The sequence below is a fragment of the Sinohyriopsis cumingii genome, chromosome 5 (genome assembly GCF_028554795.1).
Source record: "Sinohyriopsis cumingii isolate HCF-2022 chromosome 5, ASM2855479v2, whole genome shotgun sequence".
NCBI lineage: Eukaryota > Metazoa > Mollusca > Bivalvia > Unionida > Unionidae > Sinohyriopsis > Sinohyriopsis cumingii.
Genome location: NC_142965.1, coordinates 30,845,184 through 30,871,020, shown reverse-complemented (window position 1 = coordinate 30,871,020; position 25,837 = coordinate 30,845,184). Strand labels below are relative to the sequence as shown.

At 34.6% G+C, this 25,837-nt stretch overlaps 1 protein-coding gene across 1 annotated transcript in view; it reads left to right on the top strand.

Moving 5' to 3' along the window:
* Positions 1–14,908, top strand: part of LOC149798875 (uncharacterized) — a 147,182-nt gene extending 132,274 nt beyond the window's left edge. Inside the window, exons 15-17 of the mRNA XM_089957790.1 lie at positions 12,124–12,294; positions 13,377–13,499; positions 14,584–14,908. Of these exons, the coding sequence (XP_089813916.1) occupies positions 12,124–12,294; positions 13,377–13,499; positions 14,584–14,693 (404 nt within the window). The 3' untranslated portion in view covers positions 14,694–14,908. The remainder of the gene's footprint in view (positions 1–12,123; positions 12,295–13,376; positions 13,500–14,583) is intronic.
* Positions 14,909–25,837: the final 10,929 nt, after the last annotated feature.

The window sequence follows — 25,837 nt, the reverse complement described above, 5'->3', positions numbered from 1 at the left end:
ACTTTTCCGGTACTGACAGCTTCATCAAGACGTTCTTTGTTATGTATGAAACATTTTACGCGGTGGTACATTATACAATACTCGCTTGATTAATTGTGAAATCGTAAATGATTTTTCAGTAAAAAAAATATATATATATATTTTTTCTGCAGATTTTAATATTTTTTTACTTTTTACTGAAAAACGTTGAATTCGTATGATTTTTACTAGTAAACACCCTATCAAAATTAGCAAATCGGACGCTTTCTGTGATTTTTACTAGTAAATTACCTTTCCAAATTAGCAAATCGGACAGTGTGCACAAAATATATATAAAATAAAATATTTTTACGATTTCACTAGCAGATTAATATGTAGTGTTTCACCTCGAAAATCAAGAAGGTGACCGCTCTGGTCTGTCAGCGCAAAATTTATTCTGGTCAGCCACGGATTGTGACTTCGCAGATAGACTGGATTGATCGGCTCTTGCACAATCAGAAATCCAGGTGGTATATCTTTCGGGGTGAATGAATAAAGAACAAATCCTTGCTGGGCTTGATTTGATATTGTTGTGTCCGTGCTGTAACTGCCATCAATGACATCACACACAAGATTGAACGCGACCACTTCGGTTATATTTACGATACCCGGAGATACATGCCTGCCATCGCTGACTTGACTGTTATTGTGTCTGAGGATAGTTGGCGTTGGCAGTGTTCGCTTGTATTGTGCAAGAATGTCGTCGAAGGACTCATTGATGAGGTCAGTGACGGATTTCTTCAACCCGAGTGCGTTATATCCGGGAAATTTAAAATTCGGCAGATTCGCTTCCGTTATTTTGTAATAATCGAGAAATTTTTGTTTATAGGGCTCTATGTCATCAACGTGATCAATTGTTGCCTGAACGATTCGCTGGTTAATGTATTCCATATCGGCCGCAAGGTGATTTAATGTTTCTACGGTTTTGATGATTTCGCTGCGTATCAATGAACTTGTTATATCGGAAATATCTTCCTGAAAAAGTTGTCACAGCAGCTGTAATTGTTTTCCGTGTTCTCGATTAATGATTTCAAAGTGTTCAGCGATCATATCTGGGCGCACAGTCATGTACGTGCCGGGGTCCTCATCCTTGACTGGAAACATCCACATCATTTCATTCGTGCGGTGAAATTTAAATATTACCCAGCCCGTTGATTTTTCTAGTTCATCCAAAATATATCTGTATAACAGTATAAGTCCGTGATATGACTTATTATCAGTGACATAATCAGACTTCTTTGGCGTTGGTGGTGTTGGTCGTGTCGGCGGAGCATCTTTAGGCCATCCTAACACTGTTCTGATTGAACTATTGTATATATCCACGGCGTAGTCTGGGGTGCTTATTTCGATGGCAGAAGACAGCGTTGGCCCATGAACAGTGATTGTTATCTTAGATTCCTTTGTTGTGATATTTTTTATTCGACGTTGTAATTCCTCATTGATTTCTTCGATATGATAAGACCCGGTTGGTAACCCAATGACGTTCCAGTCTGGTGTGCCATCGGGTTTATTTTTATATGCAAACACAAACGAATTATTTGCAGGTAATCCACCAAACGATTTTGATCTGATATTGGGCCAGCTGTGATATACTCGTAATTGTGCTAACGCGATCTCGTTTACTGGAATCGCAGTTGGAAAATTAATACTGAATTCTGGTTTAGTCGAGATTACTGTTATTGAAGAAGTTCGCGCTGGGCTTGTATTTGTGGCTATCTGTTGAAGTAATTCCGACATTGTCGTTATTTATCTTTTGTTGCTTCAAATGACCGGTGTAGTCTTCATACATCTTTGCCATTTGCGCGAATTCGGAATCTGATATTGTTGTATCGTCGAGACTTGATGATATCAACGACGACAATTTCGAGTAGGCGCTCGTGGCGGCATTGTTCAACTTTTCATTCTCGTGCAATTTTCTTAGCGCGCATGAGGATATTTTTTTCGCGATAATATTAGCAACTCCTGCAATTGTCGTTGATGTTGAAACTGTAATTGTGACCGCGATTGTAGTTGTCACTGGTGTTAGCACTGATAATAATACTCCCGTAGATGCAACTATCGCGGATACCGAATACGCTATTGTGTCTAGGATGATTACACGCCGCTTGTATTTTTTTACTTTTATTGTGCATTCGTTAATAGTATTTTTTAACTCTGACTGCCATTCCCGTACTTGATCATATCTGTATTGTTGCGCATCCAATGTTGTCATTGATGCTGACTTATTTTTTACGCCATTTTATTATTTAACGCAGTAACCAATTGAGGCGTTTCAGCTACAAATTCCAAACACCACCAGTAAGATGTTGCGGTTAATTTCTTGTCGGCGGATTCCAGTATAAATGTTTCTTCGGTTCCGCTATTTAATATGATAGTTACAACCCCGGAAAACGTATCGGTGGAATGTCTCCAGGGATACGTTGTGAAGATTTCAAATTTAGCGGCACTGAACACAGACAGCCTGTACACTCCAGTGACTGTTGCTGTATACTTAATAGTATTATTTTGTTTAGACCATGTTGCAAATCCAGATGATACCGTGTATACTATGTTGGTAATATGCCCGGCAGTTACTCCAGATGGGATTTTAATCAAACTGGTTTTGTTAACGATCTCAGGAATCCCACTTACGATATGTTGCTGTGTTTGTTTGATCGTGTCAATGTTGGTCTTGATATCAGAAAGTTTTTTGTCAACGGTGTGCGGAGTACCAAAGAATTCCTCTGCTGTTTCATTAGTTTTTCTAAAATTTCTGCGCAGATTTGCAAACGCATTTACGTGAACGTCATACTCGACCCGCAACGTGGACAATTTACCGTCAACGGTGTCAACATATTGTTTGTTTGCAGCATCTTCTGGGGATGTTGGATCCGCTAACACGGTTGTTTTATTTTTGTTCATGTTGAGTTCACCTATCATTGTATCACCGGTATTTTTTAAACGAGTAGCAAAATTGGTTCCAACGGTTGTAAATAACGCGTCAACATATTGTTTGTTTGCGGCATCTTCCGGGGATGTTGAATCTCTTAACATGGTTATTTTGTTACCGTTCATGCTGAGTTCACCTGTCCTTGTATCACCGGTCGTTTTTACTGCAACCTTCTGCATATCATCTCGCAGCGCCGCAACTGATATCAGTGAATCTCTGATTTTTCCGCTATCAGTGAACACAGGGATGTTACCCGGAGTAGCTCCAATAACCCTACGAATTATTTCATGCCATTTGATATCGCTGGTTTTTAGTTTTCCGTGTCGGTCCTGAAAAATAACAACCTCATCTGGATCTATCCCAGTCAGACTTAAAAGATTATCGATTTCATCTTTGGTTGCATATTTTGATAAATCCACGTCGGTGCGCTTCACTATTCTGTTGAGAAGAGATCTTCCGTAAATATCAACCATTATTTGATAGGAAACTGTTTATATCGACCCGTGGTATAGTCGTGCACAACTTTGTGAGGTGGTTTGGTTGACGCTGATATCGCATCGAGAAAATTTAATACTTCACGACCACATATCGGAGGATCAGTCAGTGTTTGTGTTGGTAGCGTTGAGTACCAAACTTTTGTCCCAGTCTTTGACGCGGGGATGTCTTTTGTATATTTTAGAAATTCAACTGGCGGTGCTAACCCATACGAATCAAAATAAATAATTCCACGTGGATCGATCGCGTAAGCAACTCAGTGAGTTCCTGGACCGTTACTGTTATCAAGATTAATAATTCCGGTTTCTGGATTATTCGGTTGTTGTGGTAACTGATCTCTCATAAAGACGCCTCTGAAATTTTTTATATTTAATTGTTTAACAGCATCGAGTAAATCAAAATTTGACATCGGTGTTAAAACCGTTTTGGGTACCATGAAGGTGGAGTTCCTGGAAGTCTTAGCCCGCGTCCCATTTTTTGGTATCCAGATCCTTTGGATCCACCAGTTGCTTTCTTCAGTGCCATTCCAGCAGCGGTTCCAACAGCTCCTAACGCGGCTGCTTTTGCAACAGCTGGGGCAGCAGCGGCAATCAGTGCTGTTATTGCGGCGAGAAGAGGAAATATACCGCCGGTTTTTAACCACATTCTTGACCCCGGCTGGAGAAAAATCAAGTTGAACTCCAGTTTTTGCTTGTTTTGCTTTATTGAAATGGTTAAGTTGTGTTTTAGTCAGCGATAGCTTGTTTGGACCGCCAGTAATCTGATCATTGTTTTAGTATTATCGTTGATTCACATGTGCTCGCGTTTTTCGATTGTAATTTCTTAGCCTGACCAGGAGTCAGAGTGACATTAACGTGACTGTATGACATTTTATAATTAACGCGATTGATCTAATTGTCCTACATGTTTTCTATTGGTGCATCAACGATTCTCATTCGACCACTAATACCTTCAAGCAACATTGCTTTATCGCTGAGAATGACCGCGATTGCTCTGTAGGGACCATAAACAATTGGCGGGCCATCCGCGAGTTTTGGTGGGAAGCCGACACGAGCTCGAAAGTGAATATCAACGACAGATTGTTTGGATAAATCAAGATGCTCCAGCGAAAAGTAATAAATCGGGTACAAATTTGTGAAATCAAACTGCTATATTTGCGTCCCAGTTCTATATTTGTGTTACGCGACAAGAATGGCAGCCAGCGATGATATGCGCGGGCCACATGATTATTTGCAAAACTTAATGATATATCTTCGGATGGTTCTTGTTGGCCGTTTATTCTCAACGAAACCTCAGTAACGTCAAGTTTGTCAAATATCATATGAGACCATTCCTGATTACCCGTCCGACGAATATCTTGTAACGCAATAAAAATATGTCGCGGCGCAGAAACTCGTTGTTGTGATGCTATATGCCAAGTAATCACATCCCTGACTTGATTTTGGATGGCGTCTGTAGTTACTGTAAGCCACGATAGCAATGATTTACCGCCTTGGTTCATAAAAGAGAGCAGTCGCGGTTCTTCTGTGACCGATGGAGTTAATACCGGCATCCACAGCGAAAGTTTGTTTATTCTTACCATACCAGCATCACCAGCTCCTCGCCAGATCGCATCATTGTCATCGGCTTTTCTATGAAGCACAACTGTGTGTTTAGCTCCAAAGATAACCTTTCTAACGTCTCTGCAAAATCCGAAGATGTGAGAGAATGGAATTGCACACGAAAAATTTCTGGTATTTCCTGACAACATTGCTCGGCGTGTTGCAAATCCCAGGTTATGAGTCGCGCTAGCACTCATAACTACCGGACCCATATCTGCGTTAGCGTTAGCGTCAGAGGTTTTTTTTTTTTTTGGTGTTCCTATAGTATACTGAATATGATCGGCGTCGTTGGTAATATCCTTGGCAAACATCACTTATGGACCAGATGATCTTGTAAAGTCGTCAGAATATCTCGCTAGACCAATTATTGTTGTGGCAACATCGACATCATTCTGAATAGATTCGATATTTTTTCCATCAATCATGCAGGTGGCGCTGCTAAACAATGACATAATCCCGTTGTTGACAAAACCAACTCGGTCATTGGGATCGTAGTTATTACCATTTGCCTTTATAAGGTCATCTTCTACTTCAATAAACGCCTCAGATGGCAAGAAATATCTTCTTGTATCGTGAACTTGAAGTTCAATACGCCCTCGCTTATTTCGCTCCCGTGCATCGTAGGAATAAAATTGATAATCACGCACTGATTTATCTCTAGGGACCGGCGCATCTATATAAAATGCCGAGTCGGATATGAGTTTGAACATTTTATACTATTGCATGTAATTTCAAATGGATGACAGTCCACTTCCTGCTATTAAATTTGCTGTGATATTTCTTTGCGCGTCAGATTCCAGTGCCGCTAGTTTTTGATTTGCAGCCTGATTTATTATTTTACTGACATCCGCCGGCATGGCTTCGGTGCTTGGCAATTTTACCGGTTTGCGTCTCATTAGTCGCGCTAATCTTTCTTTGATTGCTGAGAGTGCTTTACCAGCATCGCTAACAATTGCACCAGGAGCTTTTTCACCAACAACATTAATGGCTTTCATTGATAATTGTTTTGCAAGAGGGCCCAATTTTGGTGCTAATCCCGCAAATAATTTTTGAGTCACATCGCCAAGTCCGTCTCCGTAAGTTGCGTTATAAATTGGTAATCGTGAGTTTACTGCTCTGACCTGTACGGGTGTATAGTGACTGTTGTACATAACCATATTATGTTATTTGTTGTCATGTATCTAATCGCTTTAGTCACTATCAGCAAGTTCATCGACGAGTTCTTGATATATGTTAGCATCCATAACACCACCTTGAAATAATCGCCGACAAATATAAGCGGCTTCATTAATTATTTCCGGTGAGTTGTTTCCAGCACGTCTTCCTCCTATGAGAACTTCTAACCGCGACACATCATTGAAAATATTATCAGGGCAAGTAAAACCACTACCTGACATAGTTTTTCACATCCTCTACAAATTTTAAATAAGTGGGGGACGTTCACATGGGTACTATTGCTGGAAAATCCTTGTGAGCAAGATATAATATATCAATCCGAGAATCAGGAGGTATCGTATCAGCATACTCAGAGGCTAGATAATTTTTGTCATAACCACGTGCAGCTAATTCGACTGATTTGTCACGGTTATTAATAAGTTTAAGAGCGTCCTTAGTGAAAAACTGGCGACCAGAAATGTTTCTGAGTGGACCTAACAGAGTTGGAGCAAAGGGGGGGGGGGGAACGCGGAGGCGGAACCAATGGGGGCGAGGCCAAAAGAGATGGTTGCGGGCCCGTATCAGGAAATGAGAAATCCGAAGGTGAAGTCGATGACAGAAGTGGATCATCTACGTCTACGTGCGGTACTGTTATTCCTTCTGGTGCTTTTTTGGGTCTTCCTCGTCGTTTTTTCTCTGTCGGTAACGGCTCAGGAAGTGAAAGGTCCCCCTGCAACGGCGAAGGATCTTTCTTTATTTGTTGTTTTTTTTCTTCCTTTTCTTGTTGTATCCGTTCTCGCATTTTTTTATTTTTATTTTTTGCTGTTCCCGTTTTTCCTTCCGTTGCTGTTGTAGTTGTGTATCATAATACGTTTTTACCACCAGTTTGTACATCGGATAATTAAAAGCTGTTTTATCTACAGAATCAACATTTCTATTTTATACAACCAATCACTCCAAACATCTCTAGTTACTTGTCTAGAATATCCGGGTTTTAAAAATTGATCTTTGAAACGACGATGACTATCGGTGGCCAAATTACCAAGGGCAGTTGCACCGTCGACAGTTTCCACATCATGTTTTTCAATTTCTGCTAAAGCCTCGTCAGTAAATCTTTCTCTGAGTTTTATAGGAGTTTTTTTTAACAGATCGTGCGGGTTGTTCTCTTAATACTTGAATAAGACTTTTTCCTTCTTCCTCTGGTCCCCTAATAGCAGTTAAAACTTTTTCAGTAACTGCAGTTACAGGTTTAAATAACTCTTTTGCCTCAGCTGTGTACTCAGCTTGTGCTTGTTGTTGTAATTGAACATCTTTTTTAAACTTTTCCTTCACAGGGACATATTTTTAAGTGCTTCTTCTCGCTGCCTAGCTAGTCTAGCTGTGTAAGATTCTGAGTGCACCATTATTTGGTATAAGTAATTTTTAATTTATTTCCTCGTGTCGGGTTAGATACGATTTTTGGATAAATTGGTTTTCAAAAAAGGACACACGCAACACCCCCCCCCCCCGCTGCTTTTTGATAGCAGTTATTTAATGCATTATTTGATAGCAGTTATTTAATGCATTATTTGATAGCAGTTATTAAATACATTATTTGATATCAGTTATTTAATACATTATTTGATAGCAGTTATTTAATACATTATTTGATAGCAGCTATTTAATACATTATTTGATAGCAGTTATTGAATACATCATTTGATAGCAGTTATTTAATGCATTATTTGATAGCAGTTATTTGATACATTATTTGATAGCAGTTATTTAATACATTATTTGATAGCAGTTATTTACTACATTATTTGATAGCAGTTATTTAATGTATTATTTTATAGCAGTTATTTAATACATTATTTGATAGCAGTTGTTTAATACATTATTTGATAGCAGTTATTTAATACATTATTTGATAGCAGTTATTTACTACATTATTTGATAGCAGTTATTTAATGCATTATTTGATAGCAGTTATTTGATACATTATTTGATAGCAGTTATTTAATACATTATTTGATAGCAGTTATTTACTACATTATTTGATAGCAGTTATTTAATGCATTATTTGATAGCAGTTATTTAATACATTATTTGATAGCAGTTATTTAATACATTATTTGATAGCAGTTATTTACTACATTATTTGATAGCAGTTATTTAATACATTATTTGATAGCAGTTGTTTAATACATTATTTGATAGCAGTTATTTAATACATTATTTGATAGCAGTTATTTAATACATTATTTGATAGCAGTTGTTTAATACATTATTTGATAGCAGTTATTTGATACATTATTTGATAGCAGTTATTTAATACATTATTTGATAGAAGTTATTGAATACATTATTTAATAACAGTTATTTTTCCAGATAAACACTTTTTAAAAAAGTCATACACATAATCCATCCAACTACAGAGAAATAAGTTTGTTGCCAGTTTTTAGCAAGGTGTTTACGAGTGTTTTTAATAACTAATTGCATGACTGTGGTGCACAAAATGATTTTCTGAGAGAGGAATGGGTTGGATTCAGGTCTGGATACTCTAAAGTTGACAATATACTCTTTCTGAAGAATGGGCGAGGGAAATTTTATGCCCATGTTTTATTTTTAGATTTGAAAAAGGCTTTTGAATGAGTAGAGAGAGAGAGATATAGTTTTATACTGTAAACTTTTAAATTATAATATAAGTACTAAAATGTTTCAAATGATCAAAGCAATCTTGAAAGATGTGAATGCTTGTTGTTTTATCTCCATTATGTTTTGCCTTGTTTCTAAATGATCCTTAGAGTACTATAATAGATTAGGGGATATCATTTGACACAAAAGAAGTGTTTATGTTGTTGTATGCTGATGATTTAATAATATCATCAGACACACTGTTTCAGAAAATGTTAAATATATTAAGGAAGTACTAATCTCAGTGGAGATGATCGGTCAACTTTAGAAAAACTTTACAAATTTTTTAGAAAAAACACGATTTGTGTTTTCGACAGGGGAGGCTATCTATGTAGCTACGAGGTACTGCGCTCAAACAGAAATTGCAAGTGAAACATACTCTAAATATTTCAGCTGCATATTCACCTAAAAATTCTTGATATATATATATATATATATATATATATATATATATATATATATATATATATATATATATATATATATATCGGAGAACTCTGGCCTGAAAAGAGCAAGAGTTAAGCTCACAATGAAAGGTAGTTTATCTAAATTTGGCAAATTACCTGTGCATTCCGTGTTCCACATATTAGGCACAAATTGCCTATTTTCAAGTATGGACCTGACATATGAGACTTCCATCAAGCACCCAACAGAAAAGGTGCACATCGAGTTTTGTAAATTTATTCTGGGTCTGCCACTGAAGAGACCACATGCTTTTGTTTATCATGAATTAGGAAGAATGTGCTTGATAAACATTTAATTCAAATTCTTAAGTACTGCTTTTCGATTTTAAATGTGTCAAATAGCAGAGTTTTAAGACAATGTTACAACTTCCAATTGGAATGGGGTTGAAACTGTAATTGTTGAGTAAGTGATTAAGACAGAGTGTGACTGATGAACAATTGTTTATAGAAATGTTTAGACAGCTTTGTAAACATATTTTCTTGTAAGAACGGACTGACGAGATTAATAGAATGTATAGATTACACTTCCATAAGTATATTAAAAGTACCATATCATGGCAGAAATATTTAGGTGACCTACATGAGTCATATTTAGGTTATCTAGTTTGTTCGTTAAGAGCAGGAAATTTATCAATTAGTGCCAAAAATACTGGAGGGTTTATTCACATTAAAGATAGAATATGTCTGATATGTTACACAGAAATAGAAAACATGTGTCACTTTATTGTGGCATGTCCTATGTGTGATGTACTAAGGAGAAAGTATATACATTTTAATATTTTCAGCAACCTGAACATCCAGAAATTCTACTCTTACAAACATATGGGTAACAAGAATCTGTTAATGACATAATTTTAAACCATCGACAAATCAGAAAAAGTATTATGACACCATGTCTTGCTAGGTATGTATCAGACTATAGACCAACTCCATGCTAAGACTCTATCTAGAAATACCAGCATACAGAAAAGGTCATCAGTTACGAAGTCGAAAGAGTATATAATTATTTAATGTTATGCCATACACATGACGTACTACCACATACTAAACTGTATGCATGGTCGGGACAGTGGCATACAATATGAATAATACAAAATTATTATTATCATTATTATTGATGTTGTTTTCATATAATTATTTATATATTTGATTAGATTACCTTGTAAGCAAAGATTTATTAATTAGCTAATTATGTAGTAAAATAAAGAGTGAGTTAAAAAATAAAAACTATTTCATAATTTAGCTTAAAATTAATGGTGTACAAGTGAATGACTGAATGAAGAGTGACTTTATCCAAACTTTTCTTAAACTCAAATCTCTTTAAGCAGCGGTGATACGTTAATGTTGAATACATACAAAATATGAAATTTAATATTCGCTCATGATCTTAATTTTCAAAGAAAAATATATAGATACATAATCAGAAACTGTATGAGATGCAACAGTTGTAAGTATGATGATTATATAAATGACCTTGTCGATATTTATATCTTTGATGATTGCATATACTAGCATTCATTTGTATAGTAAGTTAATGCACGCATGACAGAATCTGTGTTTGTTATCTGAAACCGGAAATGATGTGAAATGTGCAATGTGAGTATGATTAAGACGAGTAATCCTTAAAAGAGGAAACAGCTCTTACTGAGGAGGTCGTCTATGTTTTTGTACTTTGCATAGGGTTTAATTTTTAAAGAAAAAAGAATATTTCAAGACCTTGTATGTCGTGAGTATTCATAAGAGAAATTTAATTTCCTTTATTCTGGTATCGGATTTATGTGTGCAGTTTGGGTTATGACTTATTCAGCTTGGTCTTAATTCAGATGTAGACACATAACAAACAGACTCTGCTCCGTTTGGTCATTTTCACCTCCTTGATGTTAAAGGTAAACTGTAAACAGATGACCCAACAACTTTTTTTGCTTGCTTTTTGTATATTTTGTAATTCATTCATTACACTTTCCAAAACAGGTAATGCCTACTCTAGCAAAACTCATATTAAAGCCTTCTGATCTTACTTTGGAGGAGTTCAGATCGATTGTTTGAGGATATGGAAGCACTCATTTTGATCAGATGTATGCTTAGAACATATATGATTTCCACAACTTCAACATGTAAAGAAATTTCACAGTAAATGAAAGATGTGTAGCAGTATGCCAACATCCTCTCCACTGTGGCCCCTACAACAACAACAACAACAATCTCCACTGTGCATGACATGGAGCAAATGAAAACAAAGTCACCCTATACGTCACTACGGTGTAAGAAGTTGCTAACAACTGTGGAGCTCCCCCTGCATGGGGCTATAGATCCATTCAAATTTTTTTATCCTGCAGTGAAAATCATGTCTATCCAAATTTCTATTCTGATTAACAGCCCTATTAACTTGTAGATAACCAAATATATCAAAATAAGTTAACATATTGCGTTGATTGTGATCTATGTTGGGTCCTTGCACATTACTATTGAACATATCTTAGAAACTTTTATCAAATACAAATGATCACATCCACTCAAGTTATTTTGCTGCTATGTATTACAACATGAATACTAACTTAAAATATTTACATTCAGCTTTACATGGCAACATAATCTGGCATTTGACCGAGGATGGTAAGCACTGAGTCGTTGTTGACAGATGACAGTATTTTATCTGCCACATTTGACCAAGTCATCTGTGAAAATAGGCAGAATGTCATTTTCTTCCTACTGTTTGGGTCTTGCCAAAATGTGAAAACTTATTTTTACACCATGAAAGTCTGCAATATTTCATTCTTCAACCTAGGTGAGTGTAAGAATGAATACAAGGATGACAAAATGTGCAATCTATGGGCTAAAGCAGGCAACTGTCCGATAAACCCGTGGATGACCAAGTTCTGTGCCAAGGAGTGTAAAACGTGTCGGTCACCAGATGATACCACTGTCATACCAACTACCATTAAACCCTCTCTGGAAAGTAAGTAAGAAATAAACATGCAGGTTGAAAGGAAAAAAACTTAGCATTGGATATACTGTTGCAATAACTGAAGACAATTTTAGATCGAAAATGAATGTTTAAAATGGTTGTTATCCAGTAATTCCATTTGAGAATGACATCATAAAATGAAAGAAAAAAAATTCCAAATGTTTTGGAGAGAAAAAGACCCCAAAAATAAGTAAATAGAGAATGAGAAAGTGATACATAAACACAGAATTATTTCCCCATTACAACTTCTATTTAAACTTGCATCATAATTTACACTCATTTAATCCAGAGATAAATAAATCTATGTAGTTAGGAAGGAAACGAAAATGAACCATGATGGGATATGGGGAATATGTTTACAATGTCCACTGAGTTTACAATGTCCACTGACTTATCCATAAAAAGGAAGCTTTCTTTTGGCTCAGATGTAAACTAAAATATAAATCTATCAATTTTTATTGATTTTTTGTTTGTTCCTAAGTTGTAAGAGATTTTTGGCCAACAGTTTTGGACATATTTCACTATCAGCTTATGTGAAGTATGCTGCAATTACATCGTTATATATGCTGTAATTTTTGGTACATATAATTTATAGTTATTACAACAGTATATATGCTGCAATTATATCATTGTCTATGCTGTAATTTTTAGCACGTATAATGTTTTTAGTTATCGCAACAATATATATGCTGCAATTATATCATTGTATATGCTGTAAGTTTTAGTACATATGTTGATTCATTGTAGTTTTTGGAACTGTTAAATGGAATACATTAACTGATTTACCACGATGAGAAATCACTAACAATACTATGAAGAGTCGTAAGCAAAGTTAAAATACTGCATCCGACATGATCAAATCAGCCACTGAGTTGTGCGTGTTTGTGTTGAAAATAGCACATAAAGGATTCCATCTAATGCTCAATGCTCAGTTTTCATATCATATGATCATAAAATGTACTCTGTCAGAACTGCTATTCTCTTTGGTCGTTTGTAATATTGGCAGATGATGATCAGTTTAAGAAAGAAGTAAAGAATGTGTCTGATTTAGTTTGTTTTATATTAATCTGTAGTTGGCTGCAAGGACACTAACAGCAAGTGCAACATTTTGAAGAAGCATGGCTACTGTGAGATCAATCCAGCTTATGCTATCCCAGTCTGTAAAAAGACATGTGGGGCTTGCAAAGAGAGTACAGGTAAGTCCCATCTTGAATTCATCCTTTTCTTCGATTTTTTTTATTGTTGGTGATTAGTCTATATTCAAATGTTACTTCTCATCTTATGGCTGCTGACCACAGTTCTTTAGACCTGAAGTAAATGGCTCTTTTTTCTATTTCACTCTTGTGTTTCATCTTCATTAATGGAAGCAATGAGGTTTTCTGATAGAATTTGCCTGGAGCACAAAGATATTTTATGGAAGAGGCCCCCGGACAGGGTGCCAGAGTGCTCTAAAGTGCTTGACCTTACTGATAACTGCCATCTCACTCTTGTCCACGTGGGTTTGAGTCTCCGGTTCAACTAGTGTTGGAATGTGAGAAAGGTTGTCTGTAGCAGCCCATGAGTGGGTGGCTCTTACCAGATTTTTCCCTTTTCCCAGATATTCCTCCACCAGTTATACTGACCATCATGTTTAGCCTATCTTTCTCTGAGAAATGGCGTTAAACCCAAAACAACAACAAAATATTTGGTGGAGGAAGAAAAAACCTGAGACAATACCTGGAAGAAACACCAACAATTGGGAAGCTGCTGGAAAGTGTTCTCACATACCATGTTAGTGTAGCCAAGAATCCAATTTGCAACAGCAAGGCTGAGATAGGTGAGTGATATGTAGGCAAGCATCGTAGACCACTAGGCCACTGGGTGCCCACTCTATCAGTTAAGTCTATATGTCTGTCATAATGACTTTGAAAACACATCTTTAGGAACTGTGATTAAAAGTCACCATTTTGTTCCTTAAGCATGTTCAGGTGATAGGTTCAAGTAATTTGACTTAGATCTCTTGTTCTTGTTCTCTTTTTCAATACCTGAATGTCTGACTATATTGCTTGATACATTAATGTTACATCTAGGTCAATGTGTGCCATTTTAATCAACATTTTATGATGTTGATGATGATGATGTCATATTCTTTTTCTTTCTTTTATTTTATTGTTTTAGCTGTTGTTGTTGTTGGTATCATTGTCATTGTTGTTATCACTGCTTCACATAATTAAAACAAAAATATAATACAGAAATTTAACTTTATATGGTCTCTAAGTTGGGTTCCCACTTATTTTTCAGTGTGCCAGGACAACAATGCCCTGTGTCCCCTGTGGAAGAAGGGTGAATCTTGCACAAAGAATGCCAACTATATGTTGAGAAACTGTCAGAATGCCTGTGAAATATGCTGAGGTCTTGAATGAAAAATCTATAATATCACAACGAGGCATAAATGACATGATCATAGATTGTACATGTCACATTTAATTTTACTTTTGTTTGTCCTTTTCCATAAACAGCTATCCAGTGAAACATACAAAGTAATTTTATATGCTGTATGAAGCAAATGATTATTCATTTAAATCTTACTACACTGTATCACTTTGATTACATTTTATACTAATAATGTCTTGTTTTGTATATAAAAATTTAAACACCTCCCTCCCTCATTTCCATCAAGCTGAATTGGATAAGTGTGACTTCCTTTCTTTTTTCCCCTCAAATGGATGTAATGATGTGCACTTATCGTTATGTCTGTGTCTTTTGTCAACTGTTTCAATAGCACACAGTAGACTAAAATTCCCCAGAAAGAAGTACTTTCAGTTTAAATTTTATCTGACGAAAATTTTTATATTAAAGATCAAACTTACATTTCACAACTCATCGCTAAGCAGAATTTTATAGGAAGTCACGTGAAGAGCCATATTCAATGTCAGACCTAAGTCTTCAATTTCAGATGTGGAAATGTTACCTATATATGCATGAAATATCAACAGATTTAACATTTAAACATGCAAAATATTATGAAATGCAGCAGTAGCAAGAAGTAAACTACCCCCACCCCCAAAAGGAAAGAAGCATGTAGATATTCTGACCAAAAAAATTGCTTTGAAAACTCGATTAAAGAATTGTTCATATTCACCATCCTATTTAGCATTATAGTTTTTAAGGATAGTCAGCTAGCGCATTACTGAAGTTCCAATGATCCTCTGACCAATCTAATCACACAGCATATTGTTTACCAAACAATATTGCTCCAACTGTGAATTGGACAAGCAGTCTATCAGAGACCCAGTGGGTTACCTATGCTGGTTGTACATGGTCGGTCATGCGGTGTGTCAAAAACCCAGTGGGTTACCTGTGCTGGTTGTACATGGTCGGTCATGCGGTGTGTCAAAAACCCAGTGCGTGACATATGCAGTTGTGTATACTGTTGCAATTTAAAATCATTACAATTTCAACATTTTCCACCAAGTTTCCTGAATGTTTCACCATATACATAAAATTCCAGTCTCCTTTATAATTTTAAAGACAAAAGGTCTAATTCTAATGAAATCGTATGTCACTTTGTGTTTCGTGTTATCTCCTCAGATCAAACAGTTAATTTACCTCCAGGAGCTGCAGGTAGCTTCAAAGATTATCACCTTGTAAAATTTTCCAGTAATGGTATCAGTTTAGCTAGATTTCCTGTTATTCTTCCCAATACCACTTCTCATATCTTAAAAACTATTTTTCCTATCGATATCAAGGTCATGGAACCATTTCTATTGATATTAAATTCATAGAACTATTCTTATTGATAGCAAGGTCATTGAACTATTCCTATTGATATCAAGGTCATGTAACTATTCGTATTGATATCAAGGTCATAGAGCTATTGCCATTGATATCAAGGTCATGAACTATTTGTATTTATATCAAGATCATGGAACTATTCCTATTGATATTAAGGTCATGGAACTATTCCTATTGATATCAAGGTCATTAAACTATTCCTATTGATATCAAGGTATTGGAAACATCCTACTAGAACAAAAGAGAAAGTTCTGTGTTTAGAATTGTTTACGGTGTATACCAAGGGACAAATATGTATAGGTTATTGGCAGAGTACTGAAAAATGTTTGTCCTGAGGGCACATGGCAAAGGATGTCCAAGCTCGCTATTGGGAACATGATAGACGGTGTTTGTTGGGACAAACATCAGCTGCAAATCAAAGGTGGTGCTGTATTTATAAAGATGGTAAGCAGTCTTGTTTTGAAGGATTCATTATGGATAAACCCTGGTACGGCAGACCCATTTTGAAGACATCAATATCGATATAAGATTATATGGCAGATTCTTTTCAAAGACTTCAATATGTATAAACCCTTATATGGCAAAGAAGTAAAATATACACTGGATGAGATGTATTGTGAAATTCTAGTCAGATGTTTCAACTAGTTAAACCATACCACTTTGGAGACTGAAGCCTTGCAGTATCTGAATCTGTCTTACTGTCACACACACACACACACACACACACACACACACACACGTACATTTCCAATAATACTGATGACAAAAACTACGTTGGTCTAAATTGTATGCAGCCACTTCATTATACTGCTAATATTTTGTTGTAATTACATCAACAACAGCTGCTTGGAATCTCTTTAAGACATGAGTCTTGACAGTAATCACTAGCAGTCTCACTCCCTCCCACCAGGTCTAAGCTTTAAAAAAATATTTGCTTAAGCAGATGAATTTGTTTATTCCAAAAGGTAAGGAATATAACCTCTTTTCATTAATAGAGAATGTTCCACACTAGCCAGGAGAAGTATGTGTTATTCATCAATTTCAACTTTGGGAAATAATAGCATAAGTAATAAAACAAAATCAAAATTAATTTTGCAATTCTCCATTATGTATTTCACTTTGGATACTTTGATGATAAAGTCGAGACTGCTCATATAATAATTTGATGACCATGGGTCAGTTTGTACCATATTGATGGATTGACCAGATGCAAATTACGTATACTGATCATAATGTTGCAAGTTTTCATGCACAGTGTGTTTAACAATGTTAGAGGGGTCTATTTAAGGGAGTTTTTAAAGGATTTTCATTCTGCTGTCTTTATTACATGTAAAATTTAGTTTAAGAATTGATCAGTTTATTTTCTAAGGTGTACTAACATATGAGCTGAAAAAAATGCAGAACAAACGTAAATGTGACCCTGCTTTGCTGATTATACATTGTGTCCATTATATCCAAATCAATCTTTATGACTTGATCCACCTGTTACCACATAACATAAATATACAGTTTTGCCATATACTCTGAAATAAAATAAGTTTAATTTTGCACAAATTATATCAGCAGAATAACGAGAAACAAATGTCAAAATCATCTTTAATCTTGTTGTCCATAGCATATGACTAAGCACACATGTCCCTTTTATTTGTATAAATGTGCGGCGAGTTTCTTTCTTCTTCAAACTTTGTAATATTTGCATGTGATAATTTAGAAATACATCTCTTCCTCTAGCTCATCACAATGCTCACCTTTTATGTGCATGGTTAAATTCCAAATCTTTCTAGTTGTGTAAGGACAATATGTACATTGTTCAGGCATTTATTGTTTAGGATGGTTAGTAATTTATTGTTTATTTATAATGCTTAGGCATTTAATATTGATTCTGAATGCCTTAGGCATTCACTAGAATGCTTAGGTATTTTCTATTTATTTAAGATTCCTAGGCATTTCGTAGAATGCTTAGGCATTTACTATTTATTTAGGATGCCTTGGCATTTTCTACATATATAGAATGCTTAGGTATTTACTATTTATTTAGAATGTTTAGGCATTTACTATTGATTTTGAATGCCTAGGCATTCACTAGAATGCTTAGGTATTTATTGTTTATTTATAATGCTTAAACATTTAGCATTTATTTTAGGATGAAGTAGTAAGTGCTAAATGTTATAATAGTAGTTATAATACACATTCTATATTCCTACTATCCAGCTTTTTTAATAGATCATAATCCTACTTCTGCCCTGAAAAATAACTTTCAAACACGTCTTACCTCTGCAAAAAATAGAATTTTGTACAAAATGTTCATGAACACAGAACTTTACCCTAGACTATTCTCATAAAAGATTTTTAAATGAAAATTTCAGGCCAACAAACTTATGTTATTGTTCACTCATAAATATATTTTGTAAACTATTCGGCTGAAATAAATATAAACACACTCTACAAACACAATAAATATCTACAAAATTTACCTACCACAGAAACCAACCCTTTAAATCATTAATTTAAAGTGTTGTAGCTCAATCTCAGCTTTGTATCATGGTACATTTACAATACTAAGTCAAAAAATTACAACCTTCGGAGAGATGACTGTTGTACATCAAATATTTTATAATTTATTCTAATATGACAACAAAGTACATACAGTATTTCCATTGCTCACTCACTAACCTGACTTGCTAATGCACTCTTGAAAGATAAACTTGTTGAAAACAACTTTTTGCAATAAAACTCGAAAATAAATATTTGGGAATCAACATTTTTTGGTATTGCACACATATTTATAAATAAAAAGTGGCCATTACAACCTTATGCCACCACACCCTCCAAATTTATTTTACTAATAACACTCTACTAATACTATGTGTTTATGATCATCAACAAACATTTGTGATAAATAAATAACAGACTGCCGATTTAACAAACTGACAAGCAGGGTACCTTATCCTGGCCCTGTGACTCAGTTTAATGCTCCAATTAAACAAAATGTATAGAAAATAACTTTGTTCTATGAAGATTTTTAGTAAATGCACTATAAAATTTGACTGATAATTTGATGAACAGATACAAATCACAGTGAGATATAATATTCTAGCAGAATTAATTAGACCTGGCAGTATCAATTGCAACAGCCAGATGTGGATTATCTTATTGGAATTTATCGAATTAAAGTATATCTAAGTTAGCAAAACCATTATATAGGTTTCACATTTACTTTCAGATAAGAAAATTGTTGCCTTGCCTAAATGCTCCATACCATTAATTGATGATCAAGCTTGTGCTGTAATAAATAATAACATGGACATAAAAATTCGACCTTTTATTGTAATAATCAATATACGGATATAAAAACAATTTGACACTATCTGTAATAACACTTTAACACTCCTTCACATTATGATTGGAGATATATCGATTGATGACAATATATAACTTAATGACAATAGCCTTAAAGAAACATAAAACTATTCATCCGGGTTTTGGAGAACCTTTCACAAGCTGATTTTAAAGATGGTTAAAAAGTATTTTAATCATGGATGAATACTCGACAAAAAATCATGAAGAAAGTCATCTTTCGATGACAAGCAAGGAAAAATGGATGAGCATATATTGTTTTCTGTGGGATAGCAATGGCTTAACAGAAGAAAGAATATGAAGATTAAATCAAAGCATCAGGTCTACGTGCTATGTACTTTAGGTGATCAAGGACAAAGTAGAAAATCTATTACTCAGTCTTTTTAAACATTTTGTTACCTGGCGATTAAAATTAATACCATTACCAGATACATCAACACTTCTTAAAGGTATTCAGAAACATCCAGTCCATCAGAAATAAATACATTCCGTAATAGCTCATACAAATTAACAAGGAAATAGGAGAAGAGAACATAAGATTTATGCAGACAAGAAGGTCACAAATTGCGATACTCTTGCAATCACAACAGCATTTGATTAGATGGGCATTAATGTAATAAGACAGAAATAAAGAAATTCTTGTACTTAGGTATATGGTCTCAGAAGCGTACCTAATCTAGGTTTTGAAGAGGCTAATTTATTGAGATTCTTACAAGTTTTCTTTTTATTCCATTTATAATGACCAAGAACAAGTTCATTAATTTCTAAAATATGTATAATGACATTATCAGGCAATCCAAATAACTTGTGTATTCAATTTTAAAAGCCATCTATCTTTATCATCATAATAATGATAACAATTTATTCTCGAAATTATTTGTTCAATCTTTTAAACACTCATCTACTTGGCTCCTTTCTCTTTCGCATGTTTGCAATATTCCTTGCATTTTAACTTTGTGTGTTTTCATTTTCTGCTTTGCAAATGTAATTGGTAAGTCTCTATGCATCCTGAGTTCTAGGTTAATTGGTTTAGTTTAAAATCTACCTCCGTCAACAGTATTTACCTAACCTACTGATTCTCTTTCCTCTTCTGGAGAAAATAACATTTAACGTTCTTTTTTGTTTATACCCCTATCTAAAGTTTTTCTGGATTAACAAATTTCATTAATAAAATAAGCATGTCGTTTTTTTTTTAATTATTGCGTATTTCGTTTGCATGCATTATAACTTTTTCCAAGTCTGTATCATAATACATTCATATAGACTATTTGCTTGCAATAGTTGTTTTAAATGGTTCCTTTGTTTTAAATGCTTGCATCTCTATTTCCTGAGAACTGGTTTGGCTGACTAATGGTAATGTGGACTGCAAATGTTGCTGTAAACCTGTAGGTTTAGCATTTGGTGAATTCCATATTTCCTTCTTATGTCCAACCAAAACATCTGAGTAAGCACTTCAAGCAATTTCAAAAGCTATAATTTTAAGTTCAAACATTTTATTCTTGCTGCCTTTTCAAGAATTTTTTTAAAAAATTCTTCTCAAACTTCTTGTTAATGCAACGTTTTCACCGTAATTTTTAAATTAGGCTTACATTATGATCATCTTTGCATAATACATCAAATAACGTAGCTGAGGCGTTTAAAATCTGTCATTACAAATATTATCATTTTAAGGCTCAACTGTTATTGCATTTTTTGTTTGTCTCTCATCTTCATCTTCATCGTAAACAGGATTATCAAAAGTGTGATTAAAATCAGTTTCACCCACTTTGCCATTGCTATACTAATTGTATAGATATTTTATTTTTAAAAGTGATGATAAAGAAGAGAACAATACATATAAAATTACTGGTCAAACTTTAGCTGCATGAAACTAAAATGCATCCAACAGCACACCTCCTACCAACTGCGTTAATGTCATGTTGATGAAAATCGACGAAATTAAGAATCATTTTGATTAAAGTATTATAGTGGTCCAAGAAATAAGTACAAAAAGGCATACAATTTGCTTATCTTCTTCAAGTGTAATGACGCTCAAGCGGCATTTATTGGAGTTGCAGGAATTCATCATATCTTTTACATTAACGGGTTTGGCGCAAGTTTGTTTGAGTTAGAGGCTATAGCTGTCAATGAAAATTTGTTACACAGGAAATTGTTGAAAATCATAATCTCGGATTTAACCAGATTAAACAGTATTAATGATATAGTTAGTACGGTAATAAGCTATGCTGAAATTTAAATTGATACAAGCCGAGTATAGGAGATCATATGAGATCCCAATGCAGTTAAGAAAAGGGTTGCGAACAAAATACCTACAATATAGTCAGGAGCTTAAAAGAAAGTCTCTTAGAGTAGCTTCTAGTTAAAACAAATTAAGAGGATGCAACGTAAATGGAAGTTCTATATCTGCCAGCTGTGTTTGAATGTTGACCATTTCAATTTTCTGTGTTGAATGGTGACCACTTCAATTTACTAAATATAAAGGGAACATTATATTACTACAGAAGGTGAATCTGAATCTATTTGACAACTGATAATGGAGATGGTAAATTATGAATTTCATGCATGAAATAGGTTTTGTTGTTGGCCATTACAATATTTCAAATGATAAAAATTCCAACATATTTTATTACATCAAAGATAAGAAGTAAAAATTGTTTGATTTCCAGAATATTTTCATAGCCTTGAACTGTAAATAAACAAAGTCAAAGAGAGAATATCCAAGTTTGCTAGAGTCTCAACCTGATGAAAATGTTTTTGTCGTGACTTTGTTTCATGCAAGAGTATGATGTTGTACTATAAATATAAAAATGTCATAGCATGTAGACAATAAAGTATTTAAAACATTAAAATTGAAAGAGCTACTAAAATTCTAAAACAACTTGACATAAACAAATCAAACGATATCTTGGATATGGAGGATTTGTTTTTACATGGATTTAACATTGGTTACAGCTACAAAAGTGTTGCAAAATATAAGAAAGGATACATTTGAAAGGACATACGATGATGTAGTTTTGGAGTTTAACGCCATTAACGCCATTTATCAGCGCAAGATAGACTATACATGCCGGCTAGTGTAACTGGTGGAGGAAGAACCCGGGAAAACCTGGGGAAGAACCCCTGACCCATGGAAAGCTACAAGCAGCTCTCTCACATATCCTCATTGGCCGAGCCCGAGACTAGAACCCAAGCCGACACAAGTGAGATGACAGTGATCTGTAAAGGCGAACACTTTAGACCATTAGGCCACCCAGGGAACCAAAATACAGATAAAAGTAACCGCATTTGTAACTAACTTAACAACAGATAAATTCACAGAGAAATGCATTGGAGAGTAACAGAGAAAATAAAGAAATCTCCTGAAGACTATATTATTTTACAGTCACAACTTGAACAGCAAAAGAATGCTTTAAATAATTAAACGCAGTTAAAAGAACAAAGAATTAAAAACTTAATTTATTGTTTGAAAGATGTGGTAAAACAACCGTTATTTAAGGCAACAACTAAATATAACACTATCACAGTTGTAAAAATAATGATTTAACAGAAATAAAACCAAACATGAGGGGACACCTCTGACACCTATAGATGTACACAATCATTATATATATATATATATATATATATATATATATATATATATATATATATATATATATATATATATATATATATATATATATATATATATGAATGTAGGATGTAGAAGGTGTATGCTTCGATGTGGTCTACATCTATAGGTGTCAAAGGATTCCATGAACTCATCGAGATCATTTATGCCTAAGAGCCTAAAATGTTCTTGGTGACAGTCAGTGGAAAATAATTGCATGGGCGATTATCTATCATTTTTTAATCGAGATGCTCTGATAGCTCTCCGAAGGGTTCAGCATCTCACTTCCTATTACAAGTGAGCGGATGAGTGGATCAGGTCTGAGAATTTTTTTTTTGCATATCAATCCCAGAAGTGTTGTGGCCGTTCTGATGAAACCATTTTGAGTATGACATCAATATTGGAATATATATTAAACACAAAATGAAATCCATTCGACATCAGACAATACTTGTAAGTAGATTTAATCATGGCAGCTGAGATCTATGACCAATTTATGAGCAGTGAAATGTCACAGCGTTTGTCTGTATAAGTGGGTCTACCACAATATAAAGCGTAACATGGAAGCAGACAAGCATTCCATGGAATACCTTCGAAAGGTTTACTTTGAAAGAATTATATGGAAATCGTTGATATGATCGTTAGATTCATAAAAGCAGTGCGCACAGGCGAATGACTTTATCATCTGCAGTACGTACAAAACATATTACAGTCATTTCCCGCTGCTGAACATATATCTGAAAATGTTGCTAAAGCTTGGAAAATGTGTTCCAGAGCCTTGTAGGGTGACTATACGCCCGGATTTAGCTGGACCTGTCCTCATTTTTGTGCCTAGATTTAGTATCTATGCCGACTTTTTAAAGTGTCAAATTGTCCGGCTTTTACGCGATTGGCTGAGTATGTCGACATTACGATTGTTTCTCTTTCTTACGATTATAATTTCTTCCGGGGCGTTTCCTGGAGTTGAATATATAACGAACAAGGACGAGATTATCATGAATGCTGTAAGTTTGTCATGTTGTATTTAATATATGCTGCAACTTGTTCCTGACTGGCGACAAAACACTGAGGTTGGCGATTTACTTTGCGACAACATTTTCGGAATTCCGGCAGTTAAAACTTTGCAGTCTTAGTATTGCATATTCTTATGTCACGTGTTTAGGATCGAATAAACAGTAACACAAGAAAGAGTGAAAACAAAAAGCTTTGAAAAAATACAATAATTAATTTCCCTGGAAAAATTCTGTAAAAGTAAAAAAATATAAACTTACGGTTTTATAGAATCAAATCCAAAAATAATCCAAGAATAATCCAAGAATAAAATTTTTGAAGTCCTAATAATAAAATGTTCTAATGATTTCAAGTTCGAGTCCCGACGAAGAATCCAAGATGGAAGACGATGACGTATGTTGTAATCTGTAGTGTTGAAGTCTACAGTTCCTTGTAGAAACAAGAATTATCACTCCCGTTTCGGAAATTTGAATACATTTTTAGAAAAGCTGTCCTTATTCAACAATTTTACATGAGCACAGATATTTTCCAGGAAAAAAGAATTAATCCTTTTAATTAACTCCAAGCAGCACAACATACAACTTCTAGTGTAAGAAAACCCCCAGCTTCTACTGAGAAAATCTCTCTAAAACAAAGGTTATATCGTCTTCTAAAACGTAGAATGGGGGTCACGTCATCATGTTCTAGAAGCTCGTAGAAATTAGGTACTTGTTAAAGATCTTATACACCCAGTGTGGCCCTGACGAAAACCAATCATTTTGCTCTAAGAAATAAAAAATAAACAAGTGTTTACATCTTAACACGTAGTCCCATCATGACCTCGACAGCAACAATTCACTTTAAAATAAAAATAGAACTTATTTACGTGGTTGCTACTAATTTTGAGTCAAGGACATAATCTATATCAACACCTGGTTGATTACAAAACGAACAGTCAAGAATATACTATTTTCTGACAAAAATACCATCTCTAGTGAATAAATTTACATTTCCATTACATGTAATAAAAATTAATAAAAAATTTAAACTGACAAACAATTAAATTGAAATAAATTTATATTAAATCAGATATAATTAAATCAAATATACATAACACTTCTCCCTATAAAGACAAAGAAAGATTTATACATAAAGTTTTCTTTTGCCACAGACTAATTATACATGAGGTCAAAAAGAACTCATATAAATTATACACAGTGTACATGAAATAATACATTGTTATACACGAGAAAGTGCGTCTGCTATTAAGTTATCTTTTCCTTGATGTGCCTGATGTCAAGATTATATTTCTGTAACAACAAACTCCACCTTAGGATTCGATTTTTTATTTTTCATCTTGCCAATGAAAGTAAGGGGGTTGTGGTCAATAAATACAGTGATCGAAGAAGGAGCAGAACTAGGGTAAACTTCAAAATGTTGTGATGCCAATATCAAAGCCAAACATTCCTTCTCGATTGTTCAATACTTGTTTTGGTGCTTATTTAATTTCTTAGAAAAATAGCACACTGGAGGATCAATACCATTTTCATCTTCTTCAATCAAAACTGCTCTATCCCCAGCATCATTTGCATCAACAGACAGTTTAAAAGATTGTCCGAAATTTGGAGCTGTAAGACTGGCGCGCTTTTAAGTATGGCTTTCAACTTTTCAAAAGCCTCCTGACATTTTTCAGTCCAAAGGAACTTGTGTTTCTTACTCAATAAATTTGTCAGGGGTTCAGCGATTATAGAAAAATTGGAACAAAATTTTCGATAGTATCTGGCCATACCTAAAACTCGCATC